Source organism: Lissotriton helveticus, chromosome 3_2 (assembly GCF_964261635.1).
Source record: "Lissotriton helveticus chromosome 3_2, aLisHel1.1, whole genome shotgun sequence".
Classification (NCBI taxonomy): domain Eukaryota; kingdom Metazoa; phylum Chordata; class Amphibia; order Caudata; family Salamandridae; genus Lissotriton; species Lissotriton helveticus.
Genome location: NC_136062.1, coordinates 1,460,903 through 1,483,576, shown reverse-complemented (window position 1 = coordinate 1,483,576; position 22,674 = coordinate 1,460,903). Strand labels below are relative to the sequence as shown.

Below are 22,674 nucleotides of genomic sequence, written 5' to 3'. Positions count from 1 at the left end.
CGAACTGATCAGCACACGTTCCAGACATAACATATATGCAGCTGTGGACAGCTCAGATACTGGTGCCTTTAAGATGGTGCACCTGAGATCAATGGATTAAAATAAACATTTTAAACTTTCTTGTGTCTCCCTTTACTCCCTGTTCTGGACTGGTATGAGAGTATAACGAAAGAGTTCTCATGTTTCCCACCTTACCTTGTTGAAATTAGCAATGTATGTGTACATAAGCGGCGTTCATTTGTGTTCGCTGTACCTCTTGTCGTAAGCAGAATGGATATTGCAAAACACTGACTGTGTTATCCCGCCAGCATAGACCCATGCACATATATATGCAACAGCCATTTTAGGTACCATGGTCTCTCTGTTTGCGATCGACCATCAGCCCCTTCCCTGACCCTGCAAGCATCCCCCATGCACCCTGGCTGCCCCCGCTCTCACATGCACAAGTCATGACCTCCCCTTCCACATGACTCTGTCTCTGGGAATCACACCCCGCGCCTGACCAACACCTCCCTTTCTTCCATGAATACCCCTCCTTTTATGACCCCTTCCTCTGAGCCTGATTGTCTGCACGGACCGCTGGTCATCCCTCAGCCTGAGGATACAGTTCATTGCCCACTACTGTATGCACTCGCCCCTCTTCAAAGGGGGCTACTATTGATCATGACCGCCCCACCCCCTGAGATTCGATCAGGCGCACACATTCCAAAGGAATCAGCAGAACACTCAGCTGCGTGACAGCCCCCTCCTATTTGTATGGAGGATCAGGGCCCCTACTGTAGCCACGTGTTGGAATATCTTCATACTTCACAATGTCTTGATTGTAGTGAAGAATGTCTGTGTGCCATAAACCTGTGTATAAAAGACGAAGCCTCAGAGAAACTTTTAGAGCACCTCCTGAAGACACTATGCGAGTGTCCGAAATGACAGGCTCTCCTCATGAGAAATAAAACTCTATTCTTGTCTTCCTGCTTCCAGCGCCCGTCTCTTTATTTGGTAATTGTTCAAGATGGGAACTAAGAGGCGTCCTGCGCCAGCAGCCTGGGCATCAGGTGCGATATGGGCTGACTTTTCCTCAATTGGCGCCCTAACGCGGGGTCCATCAGCGACATAAGGTCCGGTAAGAGAGGTCCAGACGATGGGGTGAACATCTAAACGATTGGAGTATACCTGCCTTGAGAGGGCCCTCGTCCGGCTGCCGATTGAATGAACTTCACCGATTCTGAACGGACCTCTCTCAAGTGACCTACTGTCCTGACTGGAATCCCACAGGAATGCTGCGATAAAAACATGGAGAAAAGAGGCGCTGGAGGAAGGAAGGCGAAGAATTGCCCACATGGTCCGGTCCGGGTAAGGTTAAGTAGGACGTCTTTACGTCTGATTGGTAGGATGGCTTCTCCATCTGATTGATTGATTGATTGTTTTGGAATCAGTATTTAAAATACTGGTATTGTTCATTGATTGGTTCATTTAGCCTCGGTTGCTACTTGAAGTATTGGTTCTCTTGGAGACATTCTCTGTTTGCAAACAGCGACGAATAGGAACGTTCCTCTCTCTTTGCAAATAGTGAAGGATAGGTAATGCGGACTTTTGTCCCCCGTTGTAATCCGTCATGCCTATTTTTCTCCCCACTGATTGATTGGTTGCTCTGTTGCTCTTTGAGACATTCGCTGTCTGCAAATGGGGAAGAATAGGAATATTCTGCCTCCCTTTGCAGATAGTGAAGGGTAGGTAATGCAGACTTTTGTCCCCGTTGTAATCCGTCATGCCTATCTTTTCTCCGCATTTGATTGTTTGATATCGATTTTTATCGATTATTGCTCTTTGAGATATTCCCTGTCTACAAACGGGGAAGAATAGGAATATTCTGCCTCCCTTTGCAGATAGTGAAGGATAGGTAATGCAGACTTTTGTCCCCGTTGTAATCCGTCATGCCTGTTTTTTTCTCCCCACTGATTGATTGATTGTCTGGACATTTATTGTTCAAGGAATAGTTCTTTTGAGGCATTCTCTGTTTGCAAATAACGTGGAATAGAAATGTTCTGTCTAGTCTTTGCAAGTAAGGAAGGGTAGGTAATGCGGACCTTTGTCCCCCGTTGTAATCTGTCATGCCTATCTACTCCCCACTGATTGATAAACCAGTTCCACCCGGACGATTTATTGGAGGTAGGTCATCTGGCTCGACCAGGAGGGTACCCCTAATACAAAAGGACAAATATAAAAATACGGATTAACCGCTGTATCGTGCTAGCAAATAAAAGAAAAAAATATATATATAAAAATCGTTAGGGAAAAGAAAAGGAATGGAGTGAAATCAGTAGGCCGCTGATGAGATCTCTTTTCAACCTCGCTGAAATGGAAACATAGGGAACAACCCCTCAGGAAATATGAAACTGGTGAGGAAAGCCGAACTTAACGCTATGACTTCGAGACAGCTTGGCTCCACCACCCACCCCGCCCAATTAACGACAAACCTTAGGCGAATAATAGAAAATATACAACACTATAGCGAAGTAACAGGCGAAAACGTTTTATTTTTAACAAACATAAAGAACATTTAAGCAACTATTTACATGACAAACGGCTGCAACGGCAAACGAAAAACCCACAATGCATTTCGCCGTCTGCCTGACGCCGTTCCAGTCCTTCCTTCCCCGAAGTAGCAATGTTGGGCTACTTTGGGCTACTTTCTGGTAGTTTTTGGGCGTTTTAAAGTCTACAAAAACCGTCAGGGGCGGTGGGGTGGAAGGACCACTACGCGAATAGCCCAAAGGCGGTGCCACACGCCAAGGCCTGTCCCCCCGGATGAACCAAGGGACCCGTTCCTGGGGCCAGGGCGAAGAGCGTCCGGCCGCCATCAACCGGAGGCCCGGCCCGAAACGTACTAGGCGCCACTTCTTCAATAATGGCTGCGACAACACTGGGGGGGATGTCTTGCACATGCCTCCGACCCCCCCCTCGTCCTCATCGCCTGGTCCGGCCATAACAAATGTCAAGCGAGACGCCGTGGGGTGCACCGGGAGGGAGAGGCGGCGCGAACGAGCCTCTCTCACCTCCCCAGGTGGAGGCTCCCCAGCTGCACCCTCAACGCTCCTCGCACCCGGCAAAGGGTTCGTCCACTCCTACGGTGCAGCGACGCTCCACGCACCCGGCAAAGGGTTCGTCCACTGTGGCGATGCTGCGACGCCTCGCCCGGAAGGTTGGAGCACCTCTGCTCATTTGACCCCGCGATTGCCGGTAGCTGCCGAACTCTCAAAATGTAGGTCGACCTTGCAAGAGCGGGCCCAGCATGAAGGAATGGCCCGGTTGCTTGTTGATTCCACCATCATAAAAGTTCTCCTCGACCTTGAAGATTCTAGAGGAGCCGCGGGAGTCCCCGACTCCCGCAGATACCCCCGATGGGGGATGACTGCCATGGTTGCCCACGGAACGATGGAAATGTAGCCGCAGGACGTCGGCGCTCCCATGCTGACGCCAGCCTCGATTTGAATGACTAAAATCCTGCAGACTACAGTTCGGAACAGTTCCGGTGAAAAACCCAGTATGACCCGGTAGGGAAAATTGTTGCCTCCCTCCCCCTTTGACTGATGGTTCATACTGCCAATCCCTTTCTGTTGCACTTTAACAGAACTTTTTGGACTGCCGAAAGAGGTTCTGGGCCAACCACGAGCTGGTGGAAATTTTGACTATGCCTGGATCTGCTTGGCTGCACCCAAAATGGCGCTGGTATAAATGAAACTTTCAACTCCTTGTTGTACCCCGATTGCTCAACTTTGGTGTCATGAAATATGCATACAGTTTTTAAAAACAATGTACAGTATGGGATGGGTACTGATTATGTGTTCGGACAATGAATTGAAGTGAGATGGGTGCTGATTGAACATTCGGACAATGAATTGTTGTTAAGTTTGGCGCATCATGATTATTGAAAGTTCGAATTTCGACACTTATGATACTCGCTCACACTAAAATTTCGATATGATTTTATTGCACTTGTCGCACTTTCATTATGAAATCAACGATCACCGACTCCATTAGGTTTTCCACTAATAAGTATCCCCACATGTACAGTTCTGGCCGGCCCACAGGGTTGTAGGCCCGTATTTATGCACCGACATTTTTATTAAAGATTTTTGGAAAAAACGTACGTAGTTGTCACGTGTAAATTGGTACGTTTCGAATAAATTATCACTGTTTCCGATATAACTAAAATACAGGTGAAATGGCTCAGCTCGATTAGTTAAGGGTTAAAAAGTATAATACGCAGAAATATTGCAAATATGAATGATCCAGGATTTTGTTGTATGTACTTTGCACATTTTTGTACAGCCTAAAGCAACCGCTAAAAGACCCTGGAATTCAGCCTATACTTTGTATGCTACCTGTATCAGGAAAACTGTGCTAAAATGCCCCTAAGTCGCCCCGAAGGAGTGCCACCTGGCCTCCCTACATACGGTCCATAATACCACACTTGGGTGACCTATGCTACCCACCGGCTTCCGATAATCATCTCTCCCACACTAAAAGGTCCATCTGGGCTTAAATGCCGAGTTGGCAAGGACTGCGTTCCGTGGAGATAGACCGAGTATGTAGTAAGTAAAAGCCTTTTCGGGTTTATGCGCGCTGATGTGTTTTTAAATGCTGCCCCCACCCCCCCTTCTTTTTCCCTCTTTCTGCAGGTCACTTTGGAACATCGATTAAAAATACGAAAAAGAAAATGGTGATCTAGCGGACGAGGAGATGGGAAAAAGGCGTTCGATTATGGTGCCTACGCACCCCGAATAATACAACCAAAAATAATGTGCACTCATGATTAAGCATTCTACACTTAACTAAATAGGGAAAAGTTTAAAAGAATATTCTGAGGTGAGGTTTAAACTCTAGTACCCTCCGTTTGGAGGACTAGGAATGTTGTCAGTGTTTAGAAATTACTACATACTTTCCACACCCTCATGAACCAGAAACTCAGAGCTGCCCCATTATTCTCCAATCGACACCAACTGTTGTCTCAGCCTGGAAACACATTTACTAAAATGACTCGAAAATACCACCGTGAGCATTAGCCCGACCAGGTTAGTTCATGACCAATTGCCAAAGGCGTAAATGTGTACAATCAAAGCCACCAGTAAAAAGGCAGCCGACGAATAAAAGAGAAAAAAAGGGTAAAAAGAGCTTAGGATGCTAAGGATGCACAGCATACAGGAAAAGATAATTTTGGCCAATAACTGTTCTATGTTTTGTCTTGGATTTTTGTACATAATACATGTACTGCCTTCCCCGTCTGAGTTTGTGTATACGTGATGCATGGATCTACGTCATCCCTCTGCCTGTGTCTCCGTATTACTTAACCCCTGTTGTTCTGTGTTGTGCGCGCACTGAATGATCCATTATTGTACACGTCTCTCTCTCTCTCTCTCTCTCTCTCTCTCTCTCTCTCTCTCTCTCTCTTTCTCTCTCCATGTCATACGTGTACCGAATGGACCATTTAGAGTGCGGTCTCTCTCTCTCTCTCTCTCCCTCTCTCTCTCTCTCTCTCTCTCTCTCTCTCTCTCTCTCTCTCTCTCTCTCGCTCTCTCTCTCTCTCCCTCTCTTTCTCTCTCTCTCTCTCACTCTCTAAAGTCCCCCTGTTCCCTCTTTCCTTGTATGGTAACGTTGTGCCCCCCGGCACAACACCTAATTGGGTCTCCTCGAACACAAAGGTGTTTGGAAAAATTGACATGAACTAAAACGATTGTGACTCGCCATATTACTACCTCTCCTTCTCTGCAAAACGATAGAACCCGAGTTGGTAATGAAGAAAAGGACAGGTAAGATGACGGATGTCCCCTAATCTGGCCTTTTATGGGGGGACTATAACGTCAATGGCCCTCTGTTTTTCGGTTCGCTAAAAATGCAATTCCCAATGCACAGATTACTTCGCTCCTCTGCACTTAAGTGCGGATGTCCAGAGTACCCCACTTCTCCCGATCGACCCCAGCTCCCTGTCCAAAGCGTCCCCGTTTCCCCCGATTAACCCCAGCTTCATGTCATCTACCCTCGAAAGCGAAATTGATGACCTTGATTAACGGCCACTCCCCAAGAAAAGCATGTTTTACATCTGCCCCCTCCCCCTTCTTCATGACGATAACGCCCCTGCTTACAAGAGTTAGCCGACCCCGAAGGGAAATGTAAGATTGTCGATACTTGGGTTAAAGGGAAGGGCGAGTCTCTACATAAGGACTCGATTTTGAGTTTGATATAATACACTGTGTATAAAAGGTCCAATTTCTCTCCACCTACGTCACGAATGAACGCCAAACAGGTTTATGAATTCAATGGTAATGCCCTCCTACATACTCCATAAGTGATGACTTCTGACTGTGACCGATGAACTTATCCCCCACCTACATAGGATTGGGGACGGAATTGAGATGTATAAATGTCTTCTCCTGCCAGTTTTTCTAAAACTTATTTTGTACCCATTCAAAGATACGATCACCGGAGGAGAGGAGCTGGACGTGACGCACAGCCTGGCCACAGATCATGAAGCACGTGTGACCGCGACCAAAGGTGGAGCCACCGAGCAACGAGACGCGGGACGAGGCACCACTCTCAAACTCGGCAGATTAAGGAATAAAGGGCTGCCTTGAAGCCCTCGATTTGCTGCCCCACTCGTGCCTGAAGTCCCCGTCCTTTTTGAGCCCGACCGATGGGCCTGCCTGCTCGTTATCCTTTGCTCCTTTTGGTCCCTTGATGTGCTCAAAGATCTGATCCCACTCCGCCCTCTCTTCCCTTGATTATTCAACAACATCACCCTTTTCGCATAAACTTTTGACTATGGAATGAGGTTTTGCCACAGAAAAAGAAAGACACGCAGGTGCCCAGCATGAGGCACCCCTAAGAACATGAGTTAAGAAACAGGACTGTGATCTAACAGCAGAGGACTGATCGCACCCTGCAACGTGTAAGGATGAATCCGAGCTGGACCTATAGCTCCACCGCCGGTGCTCAACAGCGCCAACAAAAGAAGACGGACTCCGTTAAAAAGACATTGTGACGAAAACCCCCTTCCTGAACTTTCTACTCACCCCCTTGACCAAATTGCTTGTATCAACTTGAACTCCTCCCTCAGCCATTTTTTATTGCTTCCTCAAATGTTTCATCGGTCACCCACGTATCTAGTTTTCCAAAAGTTTCTTATAGCACTGATAAGACCCGAAGGTATCAGAATACTCTTACTATATGTTGATGTCACCGGAGAGAAAGTCTGAACTTGATTCTATAATGTTTCGGAACCTCTTTTCTTGATTGACTCCGAATAAGTATTATGCCGATCTCTAGACTTGTATGAAGAACCCAACCAGTGTAAATTAACATGTATTGCATTCTGCCTATCGTATCGACTATATAGAGTTGAACTTGCTTATGTAAAAAAGCGGCGACTGTTGAAATTAGCAATGTATGTGTACATAAGCGGCGTTCATTTGTGTTCGCTGTACCTCTTGTCGTAAGCAGAATGGATATTGCAAAACACTGACTGTGTTATCCCGCCAGCATAGACCCATGCACATATATATGCAACAGCCATTTTAGGTACCATGGTCTCTCTGTTTGCGATCGACCATCAGCCCCTTCCCTGACCCTGCAAGCATCCCCCATGCACCCTGGCTGCCCCCGCTCTCACATGCACAAGTCATGACCTCCCCTTCCACATGACTCTGTCTCTGGGAATCACACCCCGCGCCTGACCAACACCTCCCTTTCTTCCATGAATACCCCTCCTTTTATGACCCCTTCCTCTGAGCCTGATTGTCTGCACGGACCGCTGGTCATCCCTCAGCCTGAGGATACAGTTCATTGCCCACTACTGTATGCACTCGCCCCTCTTCAAAGGGGGCTACTATTGATCATGACCGCCCCACCCCCTGAGATTCGATCAGGCGCACACATTCCAAAGGAATCAGCAGAACACTCAGCTGCGTGACAGCCCCCTCCTATTTGTATGGAGGATCAGGACCCCTACTGTAGCCACGTGTTGGAATATCTTCATACTTCACAATGTCTTGATTGTAGTGAAGAATGTCTGTGTGCCATAAACCTGTGTATAAAAGGCGAAGCCTCAGAGAAACTTTTAGAGCACCTCCTGAAGACACTATGCGAGTGTCCGAAATGATAGGCTCTCCTCATGAGAAATAAAACTCTATTCTTGTCTTCCTGCTTCCAGCGCCCGTCTCTTTATTTGGTAATTGTTCAAGATGGGAACTAAGAGGCGTCCTGCGCCAGCAGCCTGGGCATCAGGTGCGATATGGGCTGACTTTTCCTCAACCTGAGTTATCCTAAGTTGCATGTTCTGGGTTGTCTAATCTTTGGTGACTTTGCTATAGGACGAAAAGCTAATGAGACACTGATGCTAGTCTGGTAGGGGATGTTGGGTACTAAGCTGAGTTTTTGGTACACCCTAATTCACTGAGGTCCTGAGTCTCTGTGCACAGTTCTGTGACTGAGCAGAATCCCCGCAACAGTAGGGCTGATTGATGATGGACTGATACTACTCGACCTATCGGCGGCCTTCGATACGGTCAGTCATGAGATTCTTCTAAATCGCCTCAAAACAGCAGAAATACATGACTCGGCAGGCACCCTCATTGAATCCTATCTAGCCAACAGAACTTTTTCAGTAGAAGTAGGGGGAGCAAAATCCAAATCTTTTAATCTACCATGCGGGGTCCCGCAGGGATCCTCGCTGAGTCCTACCCTTTTTAACCTTTACGTGGCCCCTCTGGCTGAAATAATAAGAAACTGTGGATTTACCCCAATATCCTACGCTGACGACACTCAAATTGTAGTGACCATCAGCAAGGATGTAAATGAAACAGCGGAAAAATTCCAACGTTGTATGACACAGGTCAGTCAATGGATGGAAAGAAACTGCCTAAAGCTCAACGGAGATAAGAGTGAAGTGATGATACTAGGGGGTGACACAAACATCTGGTCCCCCACCTGGTGGCCCAAGGACTTAGGTAGATGCCCAGGATCATCAGAAAAAGTGAAGAATTTGGGCTTCACTCTTGACATGAGTCTATCATTTGAAGCCCAAGCCAGTAAGTTGTCATCAACACTCTGGTATATCCTAAAAATGATAAAAAAAATTACTTCCATATCTACCACAGGATTCACGTAAAACAGTAGTAACAGCATTGGCCTTGGCGAGACTGGATTACGGAAACAGTTTATATGCCGGAGTGAGGACAAAAATCATAGACAAATTACAACGTCTGCAAAATGCAGCAGCCAGACTGGTTCTAGGCATACCCAAATTTGAGCCGATCAGCCACAAACTAAAGACTTTGCATTGGCTCCCAATTGCAAAGAGGGTGAAATTTAAAACACTCTGCCTGACCTACAAGGCATTTCAGGGAAAGGGATCGCAATTCTTGAGACATCATCTGAAACAATATGAACCAACGAGACCTCTGAGATCCGGCCAATTGAAACTAATTACCGTTCCCAGATTTAGACGAGCAAACTGGGGCGGTAGAAGCTTCCTTGTACACGCAGCACGCACCTGGAATCAGCTACCTCTCGCCATAAAAAACTGCCCATCTTTAGAATCCTTTAGAAAAGAAGTAAAAACATGGCCTTTCTCTTTATAACTTTAGACATCGTTCAAGGGATGTAAGGATTTACCTAGCGCCAAGACGCCCACGGGCAATCGCGCGCTCTACAAATGGATAAATCAAATCAAATCAAATCAAAATCAAATCGGTAGCTGTAGGAATCATGCACTCTGCCTGGGTAGTTGGCGATGACGTTGGTGCAGATTCCCCGATAGTCCACTGTTGCCTGCACATTGATAGAATGCATGTGCTTTCTGTTGCGGTAATTGTGTACAGTGTTGTCAGGGGGCACAAGTAGGACATGTGTGCAGTCAATTGCCCCAACACTGTCGGGAAGCCAGCTGTGGCGTAGACGCCTTGCTTGGTCTCCAGCTGTTCCTGCGCAGTGTGGGGGAAGTGCAGGTAGTGTGGTCCCAAGCTGCTGAGGAACAGCATAACCTTCACTTTTGAATCTTGACCAAGCTGATGATGGCATCCAGGACAGGTGTGAGGAACTTGGATAGGGCTGGCTGCGAGACTCCTCTGACTCTGGCGGTTGTTGGTTGTAAGGTACCAGAGGCCAACAAGTGCAGCAGGCCAGCAGCTTTGTCTGAGGTGTCATTCTCTGGTGTTGGGTCTGTGAGATTGGTGCATTTTCTGATGGTCCGCTGTCTTTGTTTGCGCTGCCTCTGTTGTTGTCCGGGGGTAGGAGGAGGTCTGGGGGGGTCCTGGGGTTGGTGGTGGTGGGTGTTGTGGACCTGTTGGGGCTCAGAGCTGCATGATCAGTGACTCTATGGCATCTGTTGCCCTTCAGGTGTGGCTCTGGGCTGGGCTCCCCTTTCTAGTACAGGTTGTAGTCCGACTTTACACCAGGTAAGAGCAGGTGTTAAATTCATGCTGCTAACGCACCTTATTTCCTGTTTTGTGATCTTATCCCAGATCTGGCTAGTCGTTGAGAATGTTGTGACATGGTGTTGTAGCAGCTTTTTGCAAAGGAACGCCTACTCTGCATATCATTAGCGTGAGTTGCCGGGGTCATCTTTGGCAATGTTTTTTGCAGCTGCTATCACAGGTAAACTGGTGATATGGACTGTTAGCACCAGCTTGTGAATGGGACGATAAATTTATCATGACTTTGGCTGCGATAAAGTGCCGATAACTCGGTGATAGATCCTTGAGACTATCAGCCTGATTCATGTACGGGCCGTTTTGCGTGTCCCTAATAGCGATTAATAGCGACTCGCTATTGAGGAAACGCAAAACGGCATTCATGTACTTTTCGGGGAAAAAATAGCGACTCGCACGCGGGCGCTAAAGGCGTTAGCGACCTACAAAAAACGCAGAAAAATCGCTATTCCCGGCTACCTGCGATCGGGATTGCGACTCGCAATCCCGATCGCACGGGATTGCGACTCGCAATCCCGTGCGATCGGGAATGCGAGTCGCAATCCCGTGCGATCGGGAAAACGGGAAGACGCATTCCGAGCACCGTGATGACATCACAACCAGGAAGCAGCCAGTTCCCACCCCCAAACACCACAGTGACGCTATCCTTCGAGTGTGCACGACGGAAAGCAGACGCTAAAGCACCGTTAGCGACTCCAGAAACGGCAGAAATAGCGACCGCCATGTCCGAGGAACCTGTCCCTGGCCCCAGCAACAGCGCTGGACGAAAGCGCAAGCTCAAGTTCTCCGAGCAGGAGCTGGAGAACCTGATTGAAGGGGTGGTGGCCAACCACGACAGGCTGTTTGGTACCAACTCCAGAAAGGTCCCAGAGCAGGACAAGCGGAGGATCTGGCTGGGGATAGCCTCCAGCGTAAACTCGGTGGGCGTGGCGGACAGGTCGTTGGAGGAGCTGAAGAAGCGCTGGTACGACCTCCGAGGGCGTGCCAAGGAGAGGGTGGCGGAGCGCCTTGGTGAGGCATCGGGCACTGGAGGTGGCGGACCGACTGTCCCACCCAACACACCCCTGGAGGACCAGGTTGAGAACACCTTGGAGAGGGAGGCGTGTGTTGGCGTGACCCCTCTGGACTCCTCCCGCCCCACCCAAGACACCCAAGGTAAGTGGCATGCGACTGCGACCCTGTCCCCTATGACCGTCCCTGACCAAATAGGCTCACTCATTGGCCCTTAGTCATGCCTATGTTGTGCATCAGGAAATGCCCTGAAGCATTGTGGGAGATGTAGTATGTCCACAATGTAGTAGTACCACAATGCGGCCAGAAAGGTTCCAAAGTGCGCAAATCCACAGCCATCCAGGGAATGACACCCAGCATGCATGTAACATCTGCACGTCTGACAGTCACATGCACCTAATGAGTATCCACTTACCCTCACAGGTGGCGATGATAGCAGTGACAGCGAGAGGCTGCAGATTGATGAGGAGGCCCAGGAGGAGGAATCAGTACCCGAAACCCAGCCACCAGCCCCTGCCGCTGCACCAACACCAGCAGCCAGGCCCCCCACCGTACCTGCTCCTGCATCTGCCGCTGCACCAACACCAGCAGCCAGGCCCCCCACCGTACCTGCTCCTACATCTTCCGGCCAACCGGCTGCCAAGGCCAGGCCCCCCACCGTACGTGCTCCTACATCTGCCGGCCAACCGGCTGCCAGAGCCAGGCACCCCACCAATGTGCCTACAGTTCCTGCCGCACCAGCAACACCAGCTGCTACACCACCTGCAGCTCGTGCAACCAGATCTGGGCCAGCCACATCCGCAACACAGCGGCCGAACAGCAGGAGGGGCAATGGGCATCTCCATGCCTGCATGAGCGTGGAGCGGCGCATGCTCCGAATCCACCAGGGCCAGTCGCAGCAGCAAGGAGCCATCCAGCTCCAGCTGCATAAAATTGGCCGCAATGTGGCGGGAGTTGGAGAGCGGATGGACCGCATGACGGCGGCCATGGACCGCATGACGACGGCCATGGAGGAGAACACTGCTGCGCTCTTCAAACACCGCAGTGTTGCAAGCAGGCGCCACCACCAGCTGATGAGCCGGCTGTCGGCCTATAGTAGGTCAAATTATGTGGCAGCAAATGCCACCACCCAGCTGTCGCGGCGCTCCCTCACCCAGCAGCACCAACTGGTCCAGTGCTGCGAGGACATCACTAGGGTGCTGGAGCACCTGACCACCGCCGTGACGGCACTTCATACACCTGTGCTACCGGCCATTGTAGGGGGAGACGATGCTAGTGAGGGTGCCTCCAGCGTGAGCAGCCACTCTGCCACGCAGGTCCCGCCACCTAGGCGCAGCACCAGGGCTACGCCTGGTACAGCTGCCCAGGATGAGGATGAGCCTCAACGGCGCCTGGGCATTACGCGCCGGAGGCGCCAATGACACTGTGTGAGGGACACTGGTGCAGGCTGACGCTAAGCCTGCCATGAACCTTCACATGCAGTATGCAGGAATACTGTAATTTGTAAATAGTTGAAACCATAACCTTTTTCTTGTGAATGAAACAAATACATTTATTTTACTGCACACATTAGCCTTGTGTAATCATTACATTTTGCATGCAATTGTGATATGTGGGGTGGGGGAGGGGGGTGGGCTAGAAATTGTTAGCTGTGATGTGGTTGCGACGTCTGTGGCCTTCAGCTGGGTTCTCCCCGCGTGCATGGTGCGCATGTGCTGGTGGCCGGTCGTCCCCCTCAGATTCACTGCCTGAGATGTCAACAGGTATCCGGCGCTTGGTTGCAATGTTATGAAGCATTGCACAGACAGCCACAATGCGGCAGCACGCTGCAGGACTGTAATACATGGCCCCACCTGTCTTGTGCAGTATACGGAACCTGCTCTTGAGCAGGCCAAATGTCCTTTCTATACAGTTCCTTGTCCGGATGTGCGCAACATTGTAGCGCCGTTGCTGAGGTGTGGCAGGGTTGAGGTAAGGGGTCAGGAGGTATTCCCGTAGGGCGTAGCCACTGTCACCTGAATGAGAGGAGCAGATGTTGATTGCCTGTGCAGCGCAGTTACTTCATAGCAATGTGACATTGTCGACAAAGTGTACTTACCAAGTAGTTGTCCTTCCCCAAACTCTCCCCTGATCAGTCGTGTGTGGAGTCCGCTGTGCCTGAAGATAAAGGAGTCATGGGTACTCCCTGGGTACTGGGCCACAATGTCAGTGATGATGGTCTTGGCATTGCAGACCATCTGTATGTTGAGGGAGTGGTAGGACTTCCTGTTGCGGTACATATACTCCGTGGCAGCTGGTGGGCAGATGGCGACGTGGGTACAGTCTATGCAGCCGAGGACATGGGGAAAATGGGCGACATTATAAAATTGTAGTTTTGTCAGGTCCAATTCCTGTTGGCTCGTGGGAAATGTGATGTGCCGGTGGAGCTGGCTGAGCATGGCGTCAACAAAAGTGTGGAGGCAGCGTGACATGGTGGGCTGGGATATCCCCCCAGCAGCGGCTACTATGCCCTGGAAACTGCCGGAGGCCAGGAGGTGCAGGCTGCACAATACCTGCACATGTGTAGGCACAGAATTGTTTCGCCTTGTTGGGTGCTGCATGATGGGGTCGAGTTCTTGTATCAGCCAGGTGATCATTTCCCCATTCAGCCTGTATTTAGCATAAATCTGTTCTCTGGTTTGGCCCAGCAAGGTGACCCGCTGCCGGTAAATCCTTGCCTGCCTCATGCGTCTCCTCCGTGCTGCTCGCTGTAGCCTTCGCCGCCTCACCACCATGTACATCCCAGGCATTGTGGAACGCCTAATGCTGCTGCTGAATGTCCTTATGTGTGATTGGTCAGGCCTGGACCTGTTGGTGATTGGCCAACAGTTTTTCAAATTTTACTTAATCATGGCTTTTATGGTTACCACCTGCTTTGAGTTGTCCTTAAATTGCGCCGCGCAAACGTGCGAATTAGCGCTTTTTCGCTAATGTATTTATTTCATGAATGCCGATTGAGACAATATTGCGTTTCGCTATTCATTTCGCAGATTCCGTGGTTGGTCGCTATTTCCGTATCGCTAATGCTCGACTACCCAGAGTCTGCGACTATTATAGCGTAATCGCTATTTAAATCGCTATTATTTTTTTGCGAATTCGCTATTTGGTACTTGAATGCGGTTTCCGTGTTTTGCACCCGCAATTGCTTTTTCGCAGCCATTGCGGGCGCTATTTCGCTTCATGAATCAGGCTGTATGTCCCTAAGTCTTTGTAACCAAAATGGTATAAGTCATATGGAGAATCCTTTGCTTAGGTATTCATTTATGTGAGTATTCTTAAAGGGCCTGTTCAGCATTATAATTCCTTATAGACAAGAAGGGGAATCTGAAGTACTGGCAGTAAGGATGCAGCTCAAATGCAGCGTGGTCCAAAATTATGTTTTCGTGCTTACGCATAACTTTTCACATTATTTCAATTGTGATAACGTATGATACACATTAAAACTGGGTTACAAAAAAATCATATGTATACTAAAGAACTGAGGCTAGAGATGTACAGCATCTCAAGGTTCAGGTACAGTTCAGGATCACTACCAGCTTTAAACAGAAGAAGCAGTGTCTTGCTCAACCAATAGCTCTTTGAATCTGGTTCCTTTGTTCCATTTAAAATGTGGAAGCAACTTTTATATTTTCATTTATTTTGAGGCATCATTTGTCACACAAGAAGCAATTGACAGAGTGGAACCTCTCATCCTGACAACAGCCGCGGCCGCTGCAGGTAAGAGCCGTCGGGCGGTAGGGCAAGGTGGGGGGGATTTCGAGAGTTGACCACGAGGGAAAATTAAATAAATCATTAATTTTCCCTCTTGTTCGTCTCTCGAAATCCCCCCTCTGCCTTCACCTGACCTACCGCCCCACCGCTCTTACCTGCAGCGGCTGCCTGAGATAAATCTTTCACCGGTGTGCTTTCTAATAATGTACTTATTATCACCAGCCTTTGAGTGGTTAACATCATTTCCACATTTTATAGGTGAAGAGGGATGTTCCCACTAATCTGTCTGGATGCATCATGGTTTCAATACTTCTTATTTAAGGGTGTCTGAATATGGACAGGAGTCACACAATTGTTGCCTATTTTCCATCCGGTAAAGGAAACATTTCTGCTGATATAGGACTATAGAGTTGTTGCAAGGATTTCTGCTCATACACAGAAATGTGCACAGAGACCTAGGACATTAGTGAATTGTGGTGTACCAGAAACTCCCAACCAGCTAGCAATCAGTGTCACATTAGCTCTTCGTCCTATAGCAAAGTAACCAATGATTAGACAACCTAGAACATGCGACTTAGGACCATCTCAGGAATGGTGGGAAGTGAGAACACTCTTTTGTTATACTCTCATACCAGTCCACAACAGGAGTAAAAAAGAGGCACGGTAAGGTTAAAATATTTATTTTAATGACGTGATCTAACATATGATTAAGAATAATATGGTCAGCATGGTTACAATTCCATAACATACAAAAGGAGAAATCATATTACAATGATAATGCAAACAGGTGATAAAGCACCTAGTTTCAACACCCTCCCTATATAGGAACTATGTATTATAAACTAAAGAAGGTCTCTTGGGCTTGTTTCGGGGGACCCCATTACCTTTCCGCTCAGTAGGTGTAAATTACATCTGGATCAGCAAGGCTCTCTGCATCCCTGGAATATTCCAAGTGTCTGAAAATATGGCAAGTGTGCTATGATAAATGTGCCAGAATCTTGCTTGGCTCGCAGCTGCCAAAATGTTGTGTCTAGAGTGTGTTACACGGACATGCCGATAAACAGGCTAACATGTTATGATAACCTTGACGGCTCAGCACTCACTGTACAGACTAGGGGCACGATGTATGTCTAGAGATGTCAAAAACCAAACCTTTTCTCATGTATAGACCTTCGTGAAGGCTAACTTGCAAAAACAGCAATGCAGTGTCGTGTGCAAAAGCAGCAAAAGGTAAAATGGCGTTTAAACTTCTAATAAGCCATGCTAACATAACATGCACGCAAAAGGAGGCCCTAAACCATACTACAGATTACCTTAGAAATACATAACAATATTAGATTGTGATATTTTAAATGATCTGCACTGGGTGTGAAGAGTATGGTCAAATTGTAACCTACAGTTATTGAGATCACATATTGGTCTATTGCATGCCCATTTTATTTAGTCTATATGTTAACTATTTTTAAACCAGCTGAATCCTTTCTGTAAAGTACTTCAAAAAGAAAGTTCACTTTGGGAACCTTTTAAAATCTGGAGATCTAGATTTCCTATTTCTGAATGTTTCTTGTGATTGTAAACGTGGTTCACGTTACCTTTATATGTAGGTGTTGTGTCTACTTTTCCTCCATGAGTTTGCCTTCTTTCCACAGGCCTTACTGGGACCATTGGCGATACTTCATAAGGATTATAATCTTGCTTGTAGGTAGTTCCAAGATCAATATGACCAGGTTTTGGTTGGTAGACTTCATGCACACGAACAGGACGATTTACTGTATCATATGGCATGTAATCTGACCTAAAATAGGGTGAAAATATGCAAAGTTTCACAATGAAAGTTGGTATATCAGTACATTACATTTGCTATATGACTTTACTGCATACAGTGCTGAAGGTAATATTAAAGTAAATGAACTTTTATTACTCACAGGAAATTGTGCTAATTTTACCACCACGCTGTACAAACAGTGCTCAAGTGTCAATGAACAATCCAGCCTCTGAAATGATCACAACCTAATGTAATTGCACCAAATCTAGGCAAAAACCTGATTCTATGGCAGGACCGGAGGCTTCGGATTATGCCCTTCTTCCTTCGCTCTTTATTTTTTACAGCAGCAAGAAACAACCACAAACAACTACATTTCCCATGAACAGTTGGGAAAAAAGACAGTCTCTGCATAGTCCTTCGTTAGTCTCCGCACTCCTGCTGGCTCCCATCATGCCCCACTGCAGCTTCCTCTTCCTCTTTCTTCGCTGCTCAGCAGCAAGTTAAGTGGCTTTTTCTGTTTCTCCTGGGTTTTGGGGCTTGTGGTGACAGTGTTTGTGGTTATTTTTGGAGCGCTGTCTGCTTTGTGTTTTCAGATTCCCCCTGGCAATCGCGGGACATGTTTTGCGCTCCTCGCGCGATTTTCGACCCCAGTGAGGTGCGGTGGAGTCCTCCCACCGCTAGGGGGCGCCCACTCCTCTCTGTGCCTGGCGCGAGTGTGGAGCGCTTTTTAAAAGCGGTTTTGCGCGGGTTGGCACAGACAGCTCGGCTTGCCCCCTGCCACCCGGCCTGACATCCTGTGGGGTCGCAATTTTTCTGTGTTTCTTGCTTATTGAACGCCCTGGTGGGTCTGTAGTTGGCTTCTCGAACACCCTGCGGGGTCATAATCAGCACTGGTCTAGTGCTGTGGGACACTTGTGTGCCAAGTGGTGCCCAGTGACTGAATGGGCTGCAGCGTCCCCAGAGCTAGCCCCTTGAATTGTGTGCCTGTGTGCCCCCATAACCGCCTGGGCTCCCTCCCAGCTTAAATTTGGTGCCCGTGAGGGTCCATAGGTAGTCGCTTGTGCCGCAGCTCTAACTCCTGCAGAGCCTAATTTACCTCAAGATGCAGGGTGAGCAGGACCAGTATGCAGAGGAGGACCCTCTGAATTACGCTGCTAGGGATGACGACTTCTACCATCGATCTATAGGGCAGTGGATCAGGCTATGGTTCCCTTAGAACAGCGCCTTACGGCTAGGTTGGATGAGGCGTACACCAAGTTGGCGGCCCTTATTCCCGTGCCGGCCCCGGCCCCGGGCCCCGCGCCTTCCCCTTCCCCCCCTCCCACGAAGAAGCCTTGCACTGAGGGGGTGAGCACTGCGGCTTTTGCGAGGGTTAAGAGCGCATTTTTGGTGCATGAGGGACTCCCGCCCGCCCCCGTACCCCCGGCGGAGGTTCCCCCACCGACCCCTCGGACTGTGTCACCAGAGCCACAGGACGATGAGGATTTCCCAGACACGGATGAAGAGGCTTGCTCCTCTCGATCGTGGCTGCCGTCCCAGGCTTCATCCTCGGCAGGTCCTTCGGACATGCTGGACCCGGCGATATTGTCCACCCTCGGTCTTCGGACTGGGTGCCCAGGGAGAAGGTAGCCTGCGAGCAGAGTGTCCTCGTCCCTCCTTGGAGGGTAAGGTGGCCATGACCCCAGACATCGACCCGCAGATGGCCACGTTTCTGGCGAAATTTGTGAGGACCCTCGGAAGGGTATAGATAGGTCCTGGCGTACATGCCAGGACAAGCTGTTGGACGCAGTGGGGCCTATGACAAAAATTCTGGACATGGCCGAGGAGGCCAAGGTCTGGGGGGATCTTATTACCCCGGAGGTCCTGCCCAACTGGGCCCAGCGGGCCATAGTTTTTCTTGGCAATGCGAACTGTGCCCTCTCAACGGAGAGGAGGAGGTCACTCCTCATTAAGATCGATCCTACACTAGGTGACCTCGCCTCTTCAGAGGCTGGTTCTGTGGCACAGGGGGGCCTGTTTAGGGACCCATTCATTAAGGAATTAGGCACATTCGTGGCCACTTTCACTTCCTTAGATAGGGCACAATCTAACATCAAAAAAGTTTTTGCCCCTCGTGTTTTTGAGAGGGCCGGACGTGGCAGGGGCCGCTTGTTTGGCCGTGGCAACAGCTCCGAACGGGGGCAAGGCTCTGGCCACGGTCAGTTTCAGGACAACGCCCTCTTTAACAACTTCTATCCCAAGAGGGGACAACGGTTCCGTGGCCATGGAGGCCAGAGAGGCCAGCAACAAGGTGCTGGGAGAGGTGAGTGTGCTGCCCTCAGTGAGTTTGCGGGTAGGGGGGAGCTTGGCGCTATTTTATCCGGCATGGGTTTCCCTTACAAGTGGAGCTTGAGTGCTGCTGACGGTTCAGGGTTTCCAGCCGGAGTTCCATGACCGTCCGTGTCAGCTACATCGCCCCCGCCCCATTGTTTTCTCGCAGCGCGATGCAGAGTTGGTGCGCGAAGAGGTTTCTGCCCTCCTCCAAAAAGGGGCGATTTGTTGCGCTTGCGAGCATCCAGAGGGTTTCCTCAGCAATCTCTTTTTAGTCGACAAGGTCGACGGAGGCCGGTGCCCAGTCATCAACTTGAAGGAATTCAACAAGTGGCTGGTGTACCGTTAATTCAAGATGGAGGGGATCCACCTCCTGAGGGACGTGTTGCGCCCATCCGATTGGATGGTCAGGCTCGACTTAAAAGACGTTTATCTCACAGTACCGGTTTTTCTCCCTCATTGGCGTTTCCTCCAGTTCAGGTGGGATGGTCGAGTTTACGAGTTCACCACGCTTCCTTTCGGGCTCTACTCGGAGCCGTGGTGCTTCACAAAGATACTTTGCCTGGCGGTGGAGGCTTTGCGTGCTCAGGGCATGCGAATGATCGTTTACCTGGATGACATGTTGTTCATGGACCAGTGTCCAGAGCGGATTTCATCCCAGCTACAGGTGGCGGTCGATCTCCTTCAGGGACTGGGTTTTGTCATCAACGAGAAGAAGTCCCTTTTAGTTCCCGTCCCGTGTGCCACCTTTTTGGGGTTCAACATAGACTCGGTGGCTTCGACACTAAGTCTTCCAACCAGGAAAATGGCGAAGATCAGGCAAGAGCTACGGCAAACTCTGCCGAAACAGCAGATATCTCTCCGCCAATTGGCCCGGTTGATAGGTCTTCTATCCTCGTCCATTCAGGCTATCTTCCCGGGACCTCTTCATTATCGGGCCATGCAGCGTCTGAAACCTTACCATCTCAGGAAGGGCCTGACATACTCTCAACTGATTCCGTTGTCGGAGGAGGTGAGGGACGAAATGCAGTGGTGGCTGACGCACATGGAGGCTTGGAATGGCCATGCAATATTTGGATCAGCACCGGACGACATTATCCAATCGGACGCCAGTTGTGCCGGCTGGGGGGCCAGGTGCGGGGATTTTTCCACAGGTGGCGCCTGGTCCACACTCAAGCAGTCGTTACACATCAACTGCTTGGAGTTGCTAGCAGGGTCCTTTGCGGTCCAGTGCTGGAAGAAGGACAGAGTGCAGTCGTGTGTCCTCCTCCGGATGGACATCGTTTCGGCGGTCAGGTACATCAACCATCTGGGGGGTACCAGATCCAAGATGCTAGCGGATCTCGCACAGGATTTCTGGCACTTTTGCCTGGATCATCAGGTGTCGGTCACTGCAGAATATTTGCCGGGTCAGCAGAACGAGGTGGCCGATTGACCCTCCCGGCACCTCCTTGATGCCAGCGTGTGGAAGCTGGATCCTCAGGTGTTCTCCTTGTTGGCGGAGAAGTGGGGCCCCTTCACGGTGGATCTGTTTGCGTCGCGCCTAGACCATCAGCTCCCGAGTTTCTCCAGTTGGCGCCCGATCCGTTCACGGAGGCGACGTATGCGTTCCTGCAGGATTGGTCGGGCGATCACGGGTATGCATTTACTCCTTATTCAATGATAATGCGGGTGTCGACGCTGCTGCGCCGCCAGTTGATGGAGGTGGTGCTGATCACGCCATGGTGGAGATCTCAAGTTTGGTTTCCGGTTCTACTGGAACTTTCTTGGGATTTTCCAATCCTACTCCCCCATTATCCTTACATTCTGCTCAATCCGGACAAGGTTCCCCACCGGTTAGCCCAAGAGGGTTCGCTGCGTCTGATGGCATGGAGGATCTCCGGCGTCGCTGGACGCTCCCAGTCCTTTCGGGAAAGGCTGAGGACCTGCTCTCCAGGGCATGGGCTGAGGGCACGACCAAGAGGTATCGGTCAGCCTGGCATAGATGGTGCCGTTGGTGTGTGCGATGGATGTAGTCCATGTGCTCAATATTCTAGCCGGCTTGGCAGAGGATGGCCTAGCCTATCGGTCAATCAACACCTTTCGAACCGCAATATCGTCTGGTCATGCGCTGGTGCAGGGTTCCCCGGTTGGGGAGCACCCTTTGGTGTGTAGGCTTCTGCGGGGGATCCACCTCTCGTTGCCTCCGGAACCACGCTACTCTGTCCTTTGGGATATGAACAGGGTTCTGAACTTGTTTCTGTCTTGGCAGCCGAATAGATTTCTATCTCGAAAAGAACTCACGGCTAAATTAGCAATGCTGTTGTGCCTTGTTTCTTGCAGGTGAGTCTCAGATGTATGAGAATTAGACATCACGGCCAGAGTTTTCCCCCCAGAGGGGGTGTCCTTCACGGTGAGTAGACGGACTAAGTCCAACACGAGGGTTATCTCACACCCGGCTTTTCCAGATTCCCTTAAACTGTGTGTGGTACAGTGCCTCCGTGCGTATGAGGATATGACTGATGATACCCGCCTTCCGGGCGAAAGACAACTTCTCATTGCCCTACGTAAACCGTACAAGGCTGTTTCATCCCCAACTATCGCTCGGTGGGTGCGTTGTGTGATGCAGGAGGTGGGGATTGATACTAAGCAATTTGGTGCTCATTCAACGAGAGGGTCGATGGCCTCTAAAGCATGTGACCTTGGGGCTCGATTTGGAGGATCTGATGTGAGCGACCGATTGGTCCTCAGATTCCACTTTTAAGCGATTTTATTTCAAACCAGTTCTGGATGTGGCATGGTTAGTTGTCGACAAGCTTTGAACTGACATAAACCGAAGCCTCCGGTCCTGCTATAGAATGAAAATTTGCCTAACCCCTGGTGCTGGTAAGTTTCAATTCTATTAAGGACTCGGAGGCGAGGATTATCCCTCCCAATGACTTCCAAGAAGTGGACCCTCCCCGTACTGGATGTAAGTAACTCTTTCATGCATTTCTTATGCTTGGTTTCGGCTGTAGATGTTTTGCACTGTTGTCTCTATGCGATATTCTAGTGCTGGCTGTAGTTCTGTTTCTGACACTGCGGTTTTTGCAGGGAATGACGGTGCCAAACCGGATGCATGAGAATACTGGATCAGATGCTTCGCGCGAAGAAAGAGGAAGAGGAAGCTGCAGTGGGGCATGATGGGGCCAGCAGGAGTGCGGAGACTAACGAAAGACTATGCTGAGACTGTCTTTTTTTCCCAACTGTTCATGGGAAATGTAGTTTTTTGTGGTTGTTTCTTGCTGCTGTAAAAAAATAAAGAGTGAAGGAAGAAAGGAATAATCCTCGCCTCCGAGTCCTTAATAGAATTTAAACTTACCAGCACCAGGGGCTAGG

At 49.5% G+C, this 22,674-nt stretch overlaps 1 protein-coding gene across 1 annotated transcript in view; it reads right to left on the bottom strand.

Moving 5' to 3' along the window:
- The window catches only part of SAXO2 (stabilizer of axonemal microtubules 2), a 175,739-nt gene that overhangs the window by 54,535 nt on the left and 98,530 nt on the right, over nt 1–22,674 (bottom strand). Inside the window, exon 3 of the mRNA XM_078684727.1 lies at nt 16,835–17,037. Coding sequence (XP_078540853.1) covers nt 16,835–17,037 — 203 coding nt within the window. The remainder of the gene's footprint in view (nt 1–16,834; nt 17,038–22,674) is intronic.